Source organism: Carcharodon carcharias, chromosome 22 (assembly GCF_017639515.1).
Source record: "Carcharodon carcharias isolate sCarCar2 chromosome 22, sCarCar2.pri, whole genome shotgun sequence".
NCBI classification, from domain to species: Eukaryota; Metazoa; Chordata; class Chondrichthyes; order Lamniformes; family Lamnidae; genus Carcharodon; species Carcharodon carcharias.
Genome location: NC_054488.1, coordinates 5,164,109 through 5,184,258, shown reverse-complemented (window position 1 = coordinate 5,184,258; position 20,150 = coordinate 5,164,109). Strand labels below are relative to the sequence as shown.

The window sequence follows — 20,150 nt, the reverse complement described above, 5'->3', positions numbered from 1 at the left end:
CACAACCTGGTTTGTTAGGCAATGCGCAGTGTAGCTGTCATTGTAAATCTTGCCATAAACCAAGTCATTTCATTACCCACCAGGCCCCACCAGCAGTCGCCCTGGTTTTGGCACTATCCTCCAGAATTGCTATGGATGGAGAGATACATTTTAATGGATGATGTTGGTCAAATTCCCAGAATTGGAAGTTCCCAGATTTGGGCCAACATGGAGAAATGCATCTGTTTGGAGGTAGTCCAACTACAATCCTGTTTTGCTCAGTGGGGATAGACATTAATCACCTAGTTATGCAGTTATAAACTGACTGTAAGGGAAGATTAATTTACATCGAACCTTGTAACCGGTGCCTACACTTGTTGATTATACAGCTACTGTTGTGTTTTATGAGCAAGTGTTTATAATATAAAACAGAAGAAAATACAGAATACTAGCGTTTGAGAGACACTAATGTTCTAGGCCTTTCTGAACCATTTTAAGATCAGATGTTTTTGGAAGGGATTCGCGCTTTCTTCCCTATGACTGTCTTATTGTCGCTGAATCCTCCACATTTCCTGAGAGTTGTTTCTCAGCTTACATGATACTAATGTACTTCTGTACTTAATATTTTTTTTCAGTCACAGTCTCACTCACAACCGTATTCCTTAGAGTTTGCTTCTTCTTTCGTTTAAATCAAAGTGACTCTTACCTCCCAGATCCCTTGTGTTAACCAGTTCGGGGGTTATTTTAGCCAGGAAGACTAGTCTGTGAAGAAGTGATTTCTAAAGGACGGTAGAAATGGCAAATTAGTTCCCATCACCGTTAAAAAAAACCGTCCAGATCTCTCCTGCAATGTAAAATAAACCAACCATTTCCTCTTTAGCATTTGGACCCATTCTCCTATCCAGAAGGTGATGAAACATGCTGCTCCTATCGTTCCCCAGAAAAACTTTTGAGCGTTTGTTTTTTCCACCACCTTCCTCTGTTGAAGTCATTTCCACCCGACTTGTCCCTTTCGGGGTTAACACCCTCCACACAAACCCGCTCAAATCCGTGTTATTCAGTAACTCGTGTCTCCCCCCCAACACTCCCCCACCCCCCCAACCCGTGGCCGGTCAAAGCCCAGCACAAAGCGGGCTGAGGAAGCAAACACCGAATGCTTTGGTTTACACATGAGAGCTGGTAGTCCAGGCAGCGCAGACTCTGCCTCCTGCCTCCTTTCATTCATTCACTTGTCAACCGGCCTTTTTTTCTCTCTCTCTCTCTCTCTCTGTGTTTTGGCATTCTGAATTTTCTGTTGATAGTTTTGGCGAAGGAGACAGTTGCTTAGGCGACGAATTAACTTTTGTTTTCCCCCCGCCCCTGCCTATTCCGTAACTATTTGGGCTGGATCAGATTCTCCCCCCACCCCCCCGGGCAAGGAGAGCCGTGTGTCCATATGGACTGACAATATTCTCCACCTGGAATCCAATCCCTGCGCATCGAAACTGACTCTGTTTCGGGGTATCGTGTGCCCCCCGGACACCCTCACCCCAGTCACCTACTCCCTGTAATCAGGTGATTTACCTTCAAGTCTCGGATTGATTTTGTTTCGGATGGATGCTGCAACAATTTAAACTCCGGGGAGTTTAGCAACAATGTTATTGTGATTTTTTTTTTGCCTGCAAGTTCCGTGCAGATAAAGCACAAAAAGATCTGAAATCAATAAATTGTTCCCTTTTCAAAAAGTACACAGGAAAACACCTGTTTACGTGCATTCGGTTGAGTGATGGGAATACCTGCGAGAGGATTGTTCTGTTTGCGTCCCAGAAACTCACATTCAATAGAGGGGAGGGGCTGAGTCTGAAAGATCCCCAAGCAGTACCCAGCCGTTCCTGGGGGAGAGAGAGAGGTGGCGGTGGGGGTGGTGGGGGGGGGGTTGTTCCTTATTTATGACACTTGGCTTTGGTCTAGACATGATGTAAGACTGGCCCCTCCTTCAGAGCCGTTAAAACTTAGAATGTCACCTTTGGCCTGGCAATAGGGTTAAAATGGGAATAAAAACAAAAAAACTGCGGGTGCTGGAAATTTGGTAATTCTGTTTTTGTTTTTGTTTAAAATGGGAATTATCTGGAATACAGTTTCAGAAGATCTGGATGCCGCATGTGGGCTGGATTATTCTTCAATGTTTAGTATTTTTGGAGAGTTTGCGCTTTGTAAATATAAATATATAATTGTAAATATTATGGCGTTCAGTTCCGGCTGTTGCAAAAGCCACTCCAATATCGCCCAGCTAATGTGTGTGTTTTTAGGCAGCAAAGCCCCCAGGAGATCGGGCACAGTGTGAAATCCGGGCTTCTCAGGTATTTCGGTGCAGCCACTTCATGTGCAACTGACTTAGTGCAGGAATTCAGAGGCATAATGATTTTACATTCAGTGAGAGAAAAACGGTGGGATTGGAAATAGATCTTTAGCATAATAGGTGCAGCAAAATGTACTGATTGGTGCGTGGCGGTGAAAGACAAATTGACAAACCTTTCTCTTTTCTCTTTGCTTCTCCTGCTGAAACATGAACATACAGACTCGAGCTTCAAATGTCAAATCTTTCATTTCAAATCGGAAATTTCCTTTCTGCCTCTTACTTTTCGACGCCATGATTGACAATGTTTGTATCCGTTACCCGGCAACTGTGCCTGTTGCAAACAAGACTGGCCACTCTCTAGTGCCCAGTGTGTTTATTAAAGGGAAGCTCAGGATCCATGGTGTTTATTTTAGCACACGCAAGATGTTAAGATTATTTTTATTTTATGCATGTACACCTCCCCCTCCCCCAAATTTTCTAACCTCTGCTGAAGGCAGTGGGAGACTAACAGCGTCAGCAATTCAGTGGCACCTAGTTCAGGTTGAGCATTGTCAGGGTGTTTAACCAAAATGACATCACAGCTGAACTCCCTGCAAATCACTGAACATTTTCAATAAATCACTGGGTAGAGATTAACATTAATCCTAAATCCCACGGCGGGTGCTTTCCTTTAACTCTCTCATTTTGAGACATTAACAGCGAGTAGATGGGTTTCAAATGTGTAAAAATCTCGAAATTTAAACGGAAAATGCTGGAAAAGCTCAACAGGTCCGGCAGCATCTGTGGCGAGAGAAGCAGAGTTAACGTTTGGAGTTCGTGTGACCCTTCAGAGCTAAAGCCCATTTTGAGGCTCATTGTATTACCCCCAATGATGTCATCACTCAGTTAAATACGAACAGCACTAACTAGCTATTCACCTAGTCTAAGATGTCAGCCTTAGCTCTGAGGTAACAATCTCACCCGTTTGGGTGTTCAACCCCCCAGCCTAAGAGACTGAATGACACCATCATTCGCTCGGTATTGGGATCATTGCACTGTTGGAGGTCCCAGCATTTGGTAGTTTGTTAAAATCAAAGTTCTCTCTGCCCCTCTCATTGGCGAATGGACAAGATAGCAGGGCATTGATCTGAAGAATAGAGGAATCCCCAGCTGCCCAGGCCAACATTTATTCCCCAAATCATGTCACCAAAACAGATTGACCCAGAGTTTCCGGCCCCAAATCTGCTCTTTTATTTCATTGATGGTGGTGGGTCCTCCCTGTGTGCACATTGGTTGCCACGTTTGCCTATTTATTGTCGGTGTTTCATTTCCAGTTTGTAGAGTAAACATTTGGATATGTGCGAAATGGTTATTCCCAGTAAAGGGACAGGCAAACATTTGTGGGTATGGGAGTCAGGTGATGAACTTGGTCATATGTCCACTTTAAGATTATCCTGTCATTTAACACAGACAAGAGACAAATCTTGATGGGACCTGCTTCGCGCGCGTACCAATTCACAGTGCTTAATTTATTCTGAAAATACTAGCATTCAGAGGACATACAACACTAACATGATGCTTCACAGTGATAGTAATCACATCCCTGATTGCTAAAAGAGGGGAAATGTTCCTCCATCTATAATTATTGATATATCAATGCCTTCAGGTAATCACCTGGAAGGCCGAAATGCATTTAATTGGGGGGAAATTATTTAATGATTGGCTGAAAGATTGTTAAACTAAATTATATTAGACCTTTGCCCCACTGTGAATAACTTTAAATGTTAACCCATCATGTTCCCTGTGCTTTTGGAGCTAAAAGCAATGATTTTGTAGGGGGCGGAGGGAATAGAGAACCCCCATATTAGCAGTCAGTGAATAGAAAGGTACTTCCCTCCACTCAAACAAACAGAAAAGTTACATTTAACCTTCCATTTTTTGAATAATTCCCAGACTTTATATCAGTGATGTTCCTTTACTGTGCTCTTTACCACACAAAAGAGTTTGATTTTGTCTGTAAACATCTTTTCACAGAATTGTTGCAGCTCAGAAGGATGTGCACGGCTTTCCAAATGAACAATTCACCTAGTGCCACACCCTGCCTTCTCCAATAACCCTGCATATTCTTCCTTCTCAGATAATAATCCAATTCCCTCTTGAACGCCTCTATTGGACCAACTGTCTCCACCGCACTCTCAGGTGGCGCATTCCAGGTCTTAACCACTTGCTGCCTGTATAAGTGAGCCCTGCTGCTGTTTCAGAACTCACTTTAAGATTCACTTTTGCTGCAAAATATTTTTTCGTGATCAGTAATATTTTTGTTCAAAGGTTGTATCCCTGAGAGGAAGTGATAGAAACAGAAACAATAATCATAATGTCCTTGTTCTATTTTCATATATGAAATATCAGGCACAAGACGGCTATCATTAATCACAAATAGATTACTAGGCCTTGCAGCACTATTAGTATTGACTCTTAAGTTGTTACATCAAAGTACATTAATATTATTGCCTACTAGCTGAAGATGTTTAATACCTTCAAAGTACCTTGGTTAAGGCTCTGACCTGTTCAGGAAAAGGAAAAATTCGGGGCCACAGCAACCCATTATTCTGCAGTAACCCATGAGAAAGATTTAAAATTAGGAAAGATTCTAGAATTTCAATACAATGAACCCCTGATGAGAAAACTGTCTTGGATGTCCAGCTTGTTTGCATTGTAATAACCATTTCTGATTCTAGGCATTTAAATGACACATTCAGAAAATGCAAAAAATCTGAATATAAATTATAAAGAAATACTTTGTAATGTACTGGAAATCAGTAAGCTGTTAATTTATATTTCTGGCATTTACTTTTCATTATTGCTTTGTATATTATAATGTTGAAAATTAAAGCTTGTCACATATTGCTGCATATATCCGTAAAAAAAATTAAAAATCATTAAATGTAGATATGGGAAGATCTTTGCTTTCAACCCAAAGCTCCTTTGAAATATCAGGATATCTCTTCAGTGCTTCAATAAAATGATTTTATCTTGGCTGGACCTCAAAGAAATCAGTCTTGGCAGATACTTTCTGTTTCTTTTGCAAGTCTTGTTAAATTATTGACTGACGTTTATCAGAGACTTAAAAATGTGAATAGTTGCCAAGTTAGATAATGTAACAGCTGTGATAATAAGCTTGCTGAAATGAATAAAGTAGCAATTTTTCTAATGCCAACACACCTGTTGCCCAGTGGGAAAAAAAGGGATTCGTTATAGGATTGATTTTGTTAATATAAAAACTGCTGAGACTGCATCTCCTGTATCACTTTGCACTCTACTATAGTGGGAAGCTAAGTTTGGGGGCTGTTGATGTGGACATGTTGCTGTTTGGGTAGGGTACAAAGAGAATTTCCCTGTTGGGATAATCTCCCCAAACAACAGCAGTGCACCATGGCTGAGAGGAGGGTCAGCCAGGTTCCCTATTGCCTAGAAACACCCGAAAAGCTTGAGAATAGATGTGGTTGGCACACTTTAAGGGCCATAACAACGTAGGACTATCCAATTCAAATATCTGGTACTTGGTTTAACACTGCAATGTGATATTTACTTTACATGCCAAGCCTTCATACAACATTAAATCTAGTTTGCAGCACCTTGTTCAAATCCATATCTCAATGGACACATAGACAAGATGAAATGTTTATTTGAAAGATATTCACAACTTCCAAGGCCTTCACACAACAAACCGTGATAACACAAACATGGTCATTAACAAACACTTGGTGTTAGTTTCAGCTTGGGCCCTTGGTTGCAATCAGTGATCCACCTGCTCTTTGGGAAAGGCATCATTGTGGTGATATTGTGTAGCTAAGTCATGCCAATCATTGGAAAAAGAATTATAAGATGCACCAGTTACATGCAGAAATAGCACATTAGCTGATATTTTAACACGGGCTGGGTATGGGCCACATACTTAAGAGCTGATGGTATTTCTAACTTTGTCAACCACATTCAAAGCTGCATGTATGATGTAAAGTTTTCAGTGTCCTTAGTCTCCAAATGGTTCACTGGTGATCAAGAACAAGCAAAGATCATTTCCTTTTCTCAGTCATTGAAGTGTCTTCTGTCATCTTGAACCACTATAACCATGAAGTACTATATTTGAGGTGTACATTGTATCATTGTAAGTTAGCTAATAAATAAATCTAAAAATCTTGATAAAAGGTTCAGAAACTTTAAAAGTATTAAAAATTACTGTAAACATTGCAAAACTATAAAAAGACACAACACCCAAGGCAATTTAATAGTTTTTTCAACCAGGGAGATTCCTTTACTTTCATTCCAAGTCGTCACAGGAGGAATCAGGAGCAAATGAGTGTGAAAGCTACAAAATTGTCCAAGTTATCACTTAAATTGTTTTGCCTCTGATCTGGAGCCTACATGATACTGAAATATAAAAGGATACATTGATTTCTTCAAGATTTCTCAGTGCAGAACTTTATGCTTGGGGAATGCATACCAGGAATTTGGGAGTGATTTCCATGATTCTATGTGCATTAAAATTAGTGGCTGGATAACTTTAGGGATCATCTTCCATGAAGATCCTAAACAATTGCTTCCAGTGCCTCAAAGTGTGTGTAAGCACTTCAGTATCCAAAATGCAACAGAGTGCAAAATTGCAGCCAGTGAGACATGAATGTGGAGCTTCCCTTTTGCTTTGTGATGGCCTCTGTGGCAGTTTGGCACCTGTTCCCCAGCTGATCAAAAACTTGCTCCTTATATCCTCCAAAATAGATAAATATTTCAGATTATATTGGTAATTGATAGCTAGTTATTCTATTGTTAACACTTCCTTTTAGTGTGCATTGATCCTTTAACACACCACCTAAATCTCACACTTCTGACTTCTTCACACAGCCATAATTTAACTGATTTGAGCTCTGCTTTTAAGGTCAAAAAGGACAAGAGGCCAAAGCAACTTATTGCTTTAATGATAGTCCATCAAGTCCACCAAGTTCAGTGTCTTTTCAAAGGTCAAAACAAACTGGTTAAAGCATTTTGTTACAAAGGTTATTTTAAACAGTTAAATGTTAAATATTAATCCTACAATTCATTAAATTCATGGATGGTGGAACTTCCCCTTTCTCTCCCCAGGTTATCATGCGGCCTCTCTACCACATTCCTTTTTAATTGGATACTCAATCTGTCTCTCTGACATTTAAGGCATTTTTACAATCCCTATTGCATCATATTTTACTAATTTTAACTTTCAGTGACTGCACCTAATTCTACCTGACCTTTATAAACAACGACTAAACCCTCTGCACCCCTATGAATGAAGTAGCTTGACAAACGCTCAAACAAATGTAATTTTTCATTTTGATATTTAATATCTCCACCCTGAAGATGTCTGCTCAGTTTTTAACATCTCTGATGAATTCTAAAATCTTGTCATGCCACTGAGCAACTAGTCAGGATGCGTATCAGCACAGGTATATTGGTGTAATCTAATAAGTGAGACACTTGTACTATTTTGTTCCACGAACCCAAAGCCTTTATGCTTCAGATCCTGTTGATTTGCTTCTATTTTTAGACTTATTAGAGAATGTCCAATGCTATGCATGTGCACAACGTATTGTTCATTTCTTGCACCGACGCTGCATTGGAATCGAACAACCCTTTTCCTTGCAGGTGAGATTTCTGGAGATTCTCTTGCTAAAGCAACTGTTTCATTAAAGTCTCTAAAGTCGGTAAGATTGTAACATTGGAGATTTGTTCGGCAAATGTACTGTCTGTGCTCTGGGCTGGCAAAATATAATCGCAGAGGGAGCCTTAGATCCTTTTTGGCCTTTCAGTAGTTTTTTCCCTCTTACAGCTCAGTTAGCCTTGTTTGGGATTTTTTTTTAAAAATACCTACACATTTTAGTTTCTCGATTTCCGTTGTGAAATTTTGTCTGGTCCACCCACTATTTTGTTAGTTTACTTATTCTCCTCTTGTCTTTTCACAAATAGAATTTTAGGAGGTTTAAAACTCATATTAGGTGCCCTAAAATGTTAAGGTGGGCATTCAGTCGGTCCAGAACGGATGTGAACCATAATGCATCATAATACATAAACTCCTCACCCCGCCACCAGCATCCCCCCCACCCCCGGATCCATGAAACCTACTGGAAGAGGCAAGACACCAGATTTTAAAAACCCAGGATGATAATTGGGAGAAAATATTCTCAACCCCTTTTCTGTCTTTTTTATTCTTTCATGGGATGTGGACATCACTGGCAAGGCCCACATTTGTTGCCCATCCCTAATTGCCAATTGAACTAAGTTGCTTGCTAGGCCATTTCAGAGGGCAGTTAGGAGTCAACCACATTGCTGTGGGTTTGGAGACACATACAGGCCAGACCAGGTAAGGATGGCAGATTTCCTTCCCTAAAGGACATTAGTGAATGAGATAGGGTTTTACAGCAATTAATGATAGCTGTCATGACCATTACTGAGACTAGTTTTATATTCCAGATTTACTAATTTAATTCAAATTCTACCAGCTGCCGTGGTGGGACTTGAACCCATGTCTCCAGAGCATTATCCTGTGCCTTTGGATTCTAGTGAGTGACATTACCACTGTCTCCCCACAAAGTCAAGTTCAAGTCTCATTCCAGGGCTTGAGTACAAAAATTAGGGCTGACATTCCAGTGCAGTACTGCAGGGGTGCTGCATTGGGGTGCTATCTTCCAGATGAGACTTTAAACTGAGGCCCCCATCTGTGTGCTCAGGTGCACGTAAAAGATCACGTGACACTATTTTGAAGCAGAGGAGTTATCCTTGGTGTCATGGCCAATATTAATCCCTCAACCAACATCACAAAAACAAATCATCTGGTCGTTAACACTGTGATGTTTGTGAGATCTTGCTGTGCACAAATTGGCTGCCATGTTTCCTCCATGACAACAGTGACTACACTTCAAAAGTACAATACTTAGTTGGCTGTAAAGTGCTTTGAGGCGTCCAATACTCACGAAAGATACTTTACAAAGAGAAATCTTTGTTCCTTCCTTCCTTTAGTCAATCAAAACTAGACCAGGAGGCCACTGATTTACATCACCAGGCCCCTCATGTACAAGGTAATCTCCACCCCAGAAAGAAATAAGCCCAATTCTCATTTCAGTGATCAGCTGAATATGGGAAACCTGCTCCCCAGGTTCACTATTCTCTGGGAAAAGGGGAGCCTCCTAACGTATAGCCTGGTTTTGCCCTTGCGTAACTTGTAAGAATGACCTCCAGGCCCTCCTTGCTGTATTCAGTTCGAACAATTGACCTACACTGAAACCCTCCCTTTATCATCTTATACACCTCAATTAAATCATACTTAAGCCTGTGCTTCTCCAAATTACAGAGATCCAACTGGTTGAGCAATACTTGTACGAGTTTGTCTGCAAACCTGAAGCACTCTTCTCTTTGGCATTCCCTGGCAATCAGCGGCCACAGCTGAAGTCTGAATTTGATTGGCACGTGAACAAAGAAGACACTGGAGCCCTGTCTCACCTGGATGAGAACACCACCTACATGGCAGATGCTGGCTGCATCAATTCACAGCACTATAACAAAGGATATATGTTTATAGGCAAGTAGAACCTTTTCCAACATTTCAATATTATCCAGCAGGGATGCATGCCCTGTTATCACATCCTTATTACACTTTAAAAAATGAGAATATGATTGGAAAAAGCCAGCATAGATTTATGAAAGGGTGCTTGCATTTGACAATTCTGGTGGAGTTTTATATGGTTGTTGATAAGGGGGAACTGTAGCTGTTGTGTATTTGGATTTTCAAAAAGCATTCAGTAAGATGCCACACAAGAGGTTAAGGCACAAAATTAGGACTCATAGGATTGGAGGTGATTTAAAAGAAAAAGAAAGAAAGACTTGCATTTATGTAGCGCTTTTCATGACCATTGGTCATCTCCAAGCACTTTACAGTCAATGAGGTACTTATTGAAGTTTAGTCACAGTTATAATGTAGGAAATGCAGCAGCCAATTTGCACTCAGCAAACTCCCACAAACACCAATGTGCTAATGACCAAATCATTTTTTGTGAAATTAATTGAGGGATAAATATTGGCCAGGACACCAGGGATAACTCTCCTGCTCTTCTTCAAAATGGTGTCATGGGATCTGTCACACCTACCATTGGTTTAAAGTCCCATCTGAATAATATGGAATGGACAGGAAGCAGAGAGTAGGATTAAATGGGTCATTTTCATGTTGGCAGGCTATAACTGCAGGGATTTCTGCTATTTACAATGAATATTCATGAATTAGATCAGGGAAGCCAGTGTAATGTATCCAACTTTGCCAGTGATACCCAGTAAGATGGGAAAGTAAATTATGAGGGAATGCAAAGGGATGGTAAAGAGATGCAGCAGAATGTGGCAGAAATTCAAAAAATGTGGTTCCCCATTTTGGTAAGAAACATAAAAAGGAAAACAGTTTATAAAAGATGAAAGACTGAGAAATGTTGGTATTCAAGAGCAGGTGACTGTGCTTGTGCATGAATCACAGAAAGTTAACATGCAGGTACAGCAATCAATTTGGAAAACAAGCATGTATGATGTATCTTAGCCTTTATTACAAAGAGATAAGAGTATAAGAGTAAAGAAGCCCTGCTGCAATTCTACAGAGCCTTGATGAGACCACGTCGTGAGTATGGTGTGCAGTTTTGGTCTCCTTACCTAAGAAAAGATATACTTGCCTTCAAGAGAGTGTAGCAAAGGTTCATTAGACTGATTGCTGAGAAGGGGGGATTATTCTATGGGGAGAGATTGAGTAGACTAGCTTTATTTTCCCTACAGATTAGAAGAATGAGACATGATCGCATTGAAACATATAATTTTTTTAAAGGGTTTGACAAGTTAATGCTGGGAAGCTGTTTAACCTGGCTGGGCCAGTCCAGAACCAGGATTCACTGTCTCAGCATTAGGAGTCAGCCATTTAGAACTGAGATGAGGAGGAACTTCTTCACTTAAGGGTTTGTGAATCTTTGGAATTCTCTACCCCAGAGACTGTGCACACTCAGTCATTGTGCATATTCAAGGTAGAGATCGATTGATTTTTGGATACTAATGGAATTAAGGGATATGGGGTGCAGCAGAGGTATAAGACCAGCCGTGATCTTATTGAATGGTGGAACAGAATCAAAGAGCCAAATGGACTCCTCTTATTTCTTATACTCTTATGTGAGGAAACTAAAACTGAACACAGTATTATAACTGAGGCCACCCCACCTTGTTCAAGGCCAAATGGTGTGCTTTGATTTATAATGAAGTGTTCCGTAAATAGACCCTGGCACCTTAACGTTGCTGCATGGTATTGGTCATGAAGCTTTAAAGATTGGTGCACTAAATGCCAATACTTCTTCCATGCTGGTTTTGTTCTTTTCCCTAAAGACTGTATATATGTCATACATATTACCGGGCCACATTTTGACACTGCATTTGCCTAGGATAACCATCACTTGTCAAACACCAACCCAATTCACCAGCACCTACATAACTTCTTGAGCATCCTCTACAGTCCTAACTCTGGTACATATCACTCCATTAACAAATAGCTAAAAGCTATTCATATCAGCCCTTCTAAAAGGTAGAGTTATGACATATTAGGCATGAACTGTTAGCTTAAGTGAAGTCAATAAATATCCCAGGCCTGTCATTAATGGTACTATAACATTCACAAAAGGTATTGTACATTACTTCTCAGCAAAACTCTCTTTTTGTTAGTTTGTCCCATTATAGATTGATTATCTTAAAGATATTTCTCTGCTGGCTGTAAAGATCTTTGTTGCCCTCTGCCTGATCCCTATGGTTTCTTCCTTCTTCTTTAGTGGCCATATATATAATTACATCATCGTCTGCCTTCTGGTACCTGAATCAAATGGCAATTCTTCAGCTGTGAGTCTAGAAAGTGATCATAATTTTGCCATGGATGGGTAACATAGTTCAACCTAACCCTGTTGTCTTTTGGCATCTACACATGCAAATATTCCAGTTGAAATCACTGGATAATCAGCAGGTTTCAGAATCCTGGCTATTTTTATTCATCTCTTTATCCTTGGGGCACTGAAGCTAATTGTATTTTTTCACCCAAGCCACCAGTGATGGTGAGCTACAACACTTCGACATTAAGTGTGCATGTGACTTCCCAATCTAGTTTTCAGTTCTTCCTCCTGATGCTAAATATTCCACAAAGAAAATACAAAGAAAAATCAAAGGGTTACTAAAAATTGATCAGAATTCTTTTTTCTAGAGAAAGGCGGGACATGATTCTCTATTTGTGCAACCCAGTACTGATTTCTGAAAAGATTCTACTGCCAATCATTCATAACTGCAGGTAACATCACTGCTATTTCATTTTAATAGTTCATTCATATCGCAGTTACCAGTCTGATACTGTTCCAATCCAGGCAGTTCCTGGTTTAGATTTCTTAGAACCAATTGGAATTCCAATCAGAAGAGATTTCCTACTTGTACAGACACACAGAACTCCCTTCCCAGCCAGTACATTTTCAATGTTTGGAGATCAAGGGTATATGTTTACCATTTTTTAAACATTTAACTTAACTAGGTAAGCTTCTAAAAAGTGCTCTGTCCAAGAAACCCTCTGAGTGACTTAAAACAAAACAGATTTGACACTGTGCTATTGTTATAAGTCCTGCAGTAACAAAGCCAGCTGGTGTGATACTGTCTTCCACAGGGTAACCCACAGAGCTGGATTTCGCAGATACACTGAGTGCTAACTCTGCTACTATACTGCAGCTTGAGTGAAGTGGAAATCATTTTGCGATGACTTTAAAATTGCTGCATTTCTAACTTTCCTCCCCAAATTGTCCTTTATTTCTGATTTTTAAGGGCTTCCCATTTAAAGTGATTTCAAGAGGCAGTTAAATATGTTTCTGGAGAAGGGAAGGATAGAGGGGCATGGTGGGGAAATTGATTTGAGATTGACCAAAAAAACAGAAATGGGCTTATTAGACCAAGTCGTTCTTTTCCTGTTTCCAATATCTCCATCTTTTTCAAATTCATTTTCCTGTGCATATTAAGGTGATTTGGATACAGTAGAACAGGTATCATGTGTACATTTATTCAAACCTCATCCGTATTCCAGGACTCTTTCCTTACTGGAGAGCCTGTTCTATTTATAGGACAGGTTGAATTCTATGTAATCAGAGTTGCTCTGAAGCCTAGATTGTGACTTTAAACTAAATTAATATTTGTGAGTCTTATGCATTCTCAGGTACTGCACAGCCTGGTCAGGATCTTGTTCAATGTCAAGAGAAGTTGTGGAGAGGGCAGTGGGAGACCTGGAGATCAGCTTGCTAACAGTTGGGCTTAAAGTGGTGTGTCTAACCTTTGTGTTACTGGTAGTGCTGATTATTCCAATAACCTCAGCCTGAATTTTACCTTGGTGGGCGCGTGCGATCGGTGGGCCCAGGAGTGATAGGGAAATCGACTGCTGACCACAATTGGCCCCCGACCACGATTTCACACTGGCTGGCCAATTAACGGCCAGCCAGAGTGAAATGTGCATTGAAATGCTCAGCACTGCCGAGGGGAGAGTGGGGGGGGGGGTCGATGACGTTACCACGGGCGTGGGCGGACGCTGCGAGAGAGCTTCCTCAAAGCTGCCTCAGGGAGCTGCAGACCATCAAATTTTGAAATAAAGGTTTAAAAAGCTGCAAGAAAATGTCCATGCATCTCAATCAAGCGCCTGAAAATATGCCTCTTAAAAATGCTGTCCAGAGATATTTATTTTTATTTTATTTCATAACAGAAATTTGATCCCTCCCTTGGATGAGGTTTGATAAGAAATGTAAAGGCCCCCTGGCCAATTCGCCTGTCCACCAACCGTAAGGTTGGACAGGCCAGGAAAAATAAGAGGCAATTGCGCCATTAATGGGATTAATTGCCTACTTAATTCTTGACAGGTGTGCTTCTAGTTTTACTCGCCCCCGCCTAGCGAAATATCGTGCAAGTGCGCGATGTCGGGACGCTTGCTCGACGTCATCTGGCACAATTTTACGCCCAATCAGGTTGTAACCCCATCCTCATGCAGGATGTAAAATTCTGCCCCTGGAGCTGGACACACTCTGGGAAAACACCTTTTTGAGATATTTCTAAATGCAAGTCTTTCTTTCCCTTAATAAAATACTTTTAGGAGTCCTCTGAAATGAATAGGGGGACAAAACCACTGTATCAAAGTGATATTTTCCTCAGTAGTTAAATTTCCAGACTATCATTGTGAGTTGAGTGAAATATTCATAGTTTTTAGCAAGGAGCCAGCAACTTCTGGAAATGGAGTTAAGATTGTCCACATTTGACTTACAGAGACAGAAAACTTCAATCCATATTTATAAATTGGAGTCAAATCCAAATCCCTGAAGTAAACCACTAGTCTGCTTGCTACCTCAACTAGCACCTCCCAGTCATCATTTAAACAAATTGAACACATTAATCTCCTAGATGGTAAATTATCACTCCTAATTCTATGAACGCCATTGCAAATTCCATTAGATACTTGCTTCTTAGCAGTGGAATGATAGATGTAAATTATAACTTGTTCCGTAAAGACAACCAGTTTACTAATCAGTGCCATGGTACCAGGTCTTCCATCACACAGATAGTGGTGGACAATTGAGCAACTAATTGGAAGGGGAATTTCTATGAAATTCCTCATCCACAATGATGGCAGAGTCCAGCATGTGAGAGCAAAACCATTCACAACATTCTTCAGGCAGAAGTGCCAAGTGGATAATCCTTCCTGACCTCTTGTTTTGATCCCCAACACAACCACCAGTCTTCAGCAAATTCAATTTACTCTACATAATGCTCAAGTTTATTGGATCCAGCAGAAGTTATTGGCCTAACAACATTCCAGTGCTAATGATCTGTGTTCCAGAACTAGCTGTGTCTCTGACCAAACATTTCCAGTACAGTTATGGCACCGGACATCAATGTGGAAAATAGTCTAGGTGTGTCATGTCCACAATAAACAGGTCAAATCCAACCCGACCAATTACCATCTTTTCAGGTGGCCCTCAAGCAAAGTGATGGAAGAAGTCATCAACAGTGCTGTCAAGTGGCTTTTACTCAACATTAAACTGCTCAGCAATGCCCATCTTGGGTTATGCCAGAACCACACAACTCCAGAACTCATTAAACCCTTGATCCAAACAGGCACAAAAGATAACTTCTTGGTCGTACAGAACTTCAGTATTGCTGAAAAAAGAGTCAAACTTTTCATCTCGCGCTCATCAAGACAGAATCGCAAGAATACCAAACCTCAGAGGGAACAGTTTGTACTGCAATAAAAAGGGTGCTGATTGGTTGGCAAATGGACTGGGATTGGTAGGCTGGGTGCACCAGGAAACAGTTAACTGCCAAGCTTTTGTTTAAATTCAAACCAGGCAAGTCAACTTGGATTGATCGAGGCATTGCTTTGGGGAATGACCCAGGGAATGGCTGTCCCCCAAGCTTTTGCTTAGTTGATAAAGGCACAATGCCTGGCCATATTCTTTCTGTGTGCAAAGGACAGGGCCCTATGTGTGAATATATTTAAGTAAATTACTTTGCAAGCCCAACTGATAATCTTAAATTGGTTGTCAATGTAATTCTCAGCACAATCAGGATTGTTTAGTAAATATTGTCCATTCGTGGAATCACATCTAATGTTGGATACTATGTTATGAGTTATGAGTACAGTCAGTACTTTGCCTGTTGTAAACAGCCAAAGGGACGTGCTGTTTGGTACAAAACCACCAGGCATTGGGACATAAGGCCTACAAAGCTGCATCACACTAGCACTGAAATTCATATACCCCATTAGTCAGTTTTGTGGTGGCCAGAGAGACTTTTTGGCTTGATGGCAGCATCCTGTTAGTGGAAAATACCGCTCATGTTGCTAATGCATTGTAGCAGCATGAAATGGCTAGCTTCACCTGTTGCTCAAACTTTTGAGACAATTTACCCTTCCAGTGTAATCTGAGGTAGACTGGGCACTTTTTAGGCCCATTCATGAGTTTGCATGATATATGACGAGCAATGATCTGACTGGTGTAGCCATTATCCTGCAGGATGACTTTGATGTGCCCTATTTTGACATCAAGTTCGCACAGTGAGCAAATGGCTTGGGCCTGATTTACAAAATTGCTGATAAGGCCAATCTTATAGTGTGTGGAGCTGTAGGAATCCCAATGCTTATATTGGTATATTCATATGCAGGGCCTTTTCCTTTGCAAACAGAAAGAATATGTCCAGGCAACTAAGCAAAAGCTTGGGGGACAATTGCTCCCAGGTGCATTTCTCATGTCAATGCCTCAACCAATCAGAGTTGGCTTGCCTGGTTTGAATTTAAACAAAAGCTTGGGGATAATTGTTCTCTGGTACATTCTCCATGGTAACACCTCTACCAATCAGAGCCCACTTGCCAACCAATCAGCAGCCTTTTCTCATGCAGTGTAAATTGTTGTTCCCTTTGAGATTTGGCATTCTTGATATTCTGTCCTGATGAGTGTGAGATGTAAAGCTTCGACAGCGTGTCTCTTTTTTCAGCAATGAGGAACAGGCCTCAATTTCAGATTTGAGCTGAGAGTGACTGCCTTTGTTATCAAAGCAGTAACTGACTGAGTGCCTCACCAAGGAATCCAATTAAAACTGACAGCAGGGGAATTGCTGGTGAGGCGGGGGGGGGGGGGGGGGGGGGGGGGGGGGGGGGGTGGCGCCAGTTGCAGGGGGGGTAGTTGGCTGGGGCAAAGCCTAGCACAATGGAAGATGATTGTGGTTGTTGGAGGCCAATCATTCCAGGCCCAGGAAATCTCTGCAGGAGTTCCTCAATGTAGTGTCCCAGGCCCAACAATTTTCAGCTCCTTCATCAATGACCTTCTTCTATCATAAGGTCAGAATTGAAGTTATACACACATGACTGCACATGATTCAGCTCCATTCATAACTGCATAGATAATAAAGCTGTCTGTGTCCATATACAGCAAGAACTGGACAACATCCAGGCTTGGGCTGATAAGCAACAAGTGACAGTAACACCACACAAGTGCCAGGCAATAACCATCTCCCATGAGAGAATATAGTCACCTTCCTTTGACATTGAATGGTACTACCACTGCTGAGTGCCTGACCATCAACCTCCTGGGGTCACCATTGACAGACACTCAACTGGACCAGCCACAGGAAGAGTGCTTTTTAGAGCAGGTCAGAGGCTGAGTTTCCATGATGAGTGGCTCTGCTCCTGACTCCCTGAAGCCTCTCCAGCACCTACATGACACAAGTCAGGGGCATGATGTAATACCCTCCACCTAACCAGATAAGTGTAACTGCAACAACATTCAAGAAGCTCTACAAAGCTCTACAAAGTCCATTTGATCAGCACCCCATCCACCATCTAAAATATCCAGTTCCTCCACCACAGGTATGCAGTGGCTGCATTGTGAATTATCTACAAGATGCACCACAACAACTTGCTAAGGGTTCTTTGGTAGCACCTCCAAGCCCACAACCTCAACCACTTAGAAGGACAAAGGCAACAAGTGCATCAGAATGCCATAACACCAAGTTCCCCTCCAAGTCACACACCATCCTGACTTGAACATATATCACCATTCCTTCATGGTCACTGGGTCAAAACCCTGGAACTCCCAACTCAGCCCTTATGAGGGCACCTTCAGTTCAGAGACTGCAGCAGTCCTAGAAAGTAGCTCACTGCCATCTTCTCAATGGCAATTAGGAATACGCAATAAATGTTAGCCTCACACACCCACATGGGTGTGAGTGATTTTTTTTAAATGTTGAGGTCATCATCCTTCTGAGCAAAATGTTCCTTTTGATGGATGCCACAAAACTCAATATATTACTACAAGATTTCCCTACCTTTGTGTCTTATACATGATACAATATGCATTTATATATAACACTTTATCACATCTCAAATCTCTCCGAGATGCTCACATATAATCAATTACTTTGAAGTACAGTTTTATATGACCACCTGTAATATCCAATCTGCAGCAACTGTCCCACACACAGCAGTAGGAAGGAGAGCTGCTCAATCTAGAAGTTTTGGTGGTGTCAGTTGAGTGAAGAATGTTAGCCAAGAAAGTATTAGAACTCCCAGCTCCTCTTCAAATCTCATCATGAATATCTCACATCTGAGTGACTGGAGCAAGCAGGTCTCACCCAAAAAATGGGAATTATTGACACATGTAGCATCCCTGTAGTAATGCCACACAGCAGGTACCTAGACAATGAGCTCAAGTCCTGAAATAATGCTCAAACCTAGTTTACTGAATCAAAGGTCAGAATGCTATTGGCTGGCCCACACTGCCAATGAGTTGCTGTAACTAAACCGAGCTGATCCTGTTTAAAGATGTATTCTGGGTGGTACATCAGTATAGCAGGAACCCAGGAATGCAGTTTGGATTATTTTCCAGCATTAAATGACAAATTGATAAATCTACTTAGTACAACTCATCTGGCAGGTCAGTGGTCCACTGTACAACAATTGATAATACAGTGCCACAACATCTTTCCTAATAGTTATAACTAACAACTTGCCAATAAGATTAGTTATTTGTCTTGGAGAGTTGATAACTGATCACAATTTTAATATTTACAATATAAAACATTTGCAAAAAGAGTTTCTGTACAAGTGCAATTTGTATTTTCTCCAATTGGCCCAACCCTGTCAGGATTTGCCAAAGCACATTCCTGGAGACTGAAACAAAAATGTAGCAGGTGAAAACTCCAAATAAATCCTTCTCTGTTTGTAAATGTGTCTCTGGCGATGTGAAGCTGTTTTTCCAAAGTCACCCCCAGAGTCTGTTGAGTGAGACTGTCCTTATTTCCAAGTCCTGTCATTTGAAGGAGGTGACCCAAGGCAGGATTGCAGCCACCACTGCCCCAATGATTATAAAACATAGAAGCACCAACACCCAGCGCAGTCTGCAGCGCCTGTACTCCAAGACTACCCCATCTCTGGGGGCTCTCAGCTCTTCCTCACTCATGGGTCTCCCCCTGCCGCTGATCACGAAAACCTGCCTGGTGCCCAATGCGGGGTCACGGGCTGGGGAGAGAGTCCGGGGGCAGCTCCCCAACAATCGGTGCAGGAGGGAGCGCTGGAGCGGCGGAGGGGGCGTCCCCAGCGGCTCCAGTGGCACTGAGGACAACTCCAGGGAGGTGGGGGACAAGGGGATCTCCAGCGTCTGTTTGCCCTCTCTGCCTTTGGCGATCCAGCTCACGGTCTTCTTGTTCAGGAAGGTAACGTGCCTGCAGACGGGGCAGATCACCTTCCTGGGCTGACTCTCCTGGTTGATCACCGTCTTGACCAGGCAGTCATGGCAGAAGATGTGGTTACAGGTCAGGGTCCTGAGGGACTGGTTCTGGCGAGATACCTTCTCATAACAAACTGGACACTCGGAATCTCCCTCCTCCGACATCCTTCTCCCCCTCTCCTATCGATTAGACTTTACCAGCGGCTCTCTGCCAACTGCAGCAGAGAGAGAGAGAGACAGAGACAGAGACAGAGAGACCCCCCCACCCCGCCACCCCCCCAGACACACAGGTCAGACTGGCTTTGGTGTTGCTCTGCAGATGTTGTGGTTCTTTGTCAGGACTCTGCTGCTGCTGGTGTCCCGAGGCCGATTCGCTGGCGTGTGTCTGGGCGCTGGCCGCTGACCAGATGAGCTCCACTCCTGTCCAACTTGTTCCGCAAGCAGCCCATGTTGAGCTCCCTCTCAGAGCGAAGGCAGACTGGAAAGGCTTTGAGGAAGTGCACTGGAATCTCTCACATACCGTATTTTGCAGAGCCGGA

General features: G+C 41.9%; 2 protein-coding genes across 2 annotated transcripts in view; both read right to left on the bottom strand.

Annotated features, from left to right (window-relative positions):
- The window catches only part of LOC121293950 (testis-expressed protein 47-like), a 33,225-nt gene extending 30,615 nt beyond the window's left edge, over positions 1-2,610 (bottom strand). Inside the window, exons 1-2 of the mRNA XM_041217428.1 lie at positions 2,491-2,610; positions 686-758 (exon numbers count right to left, since the gene is read on the bottom strand). Coding sequence (XP_041073362.1) covers positions 686-758; positions 2,491-2,610 — 193 coding nt within the window. The remainder of the gene's footprint in view (positions 1-685; positions 759-2,490) is intronic.
- A 16,141-nt stretch (positions 2,611-18,751) lies between these two features.
- LOC121293896 (RING finger protein 222) lies at positions 18,752-19,836 on the bottom strand. The gene has a single exon (XM_041217340.1). It carries the CDS (start codon positions 19,774-19,776, stop codon positions 19,195-19,197), a length of 582 nt encoding a protein of 193 aa, XP_041073274.1. The 5' UTR covers positions 19,777-19,836; the 3' UTR covers positions 18,752-19,194.
- Between the last annotated feature and the right edge of the window lie 314 nt (positions 19,837-20,150).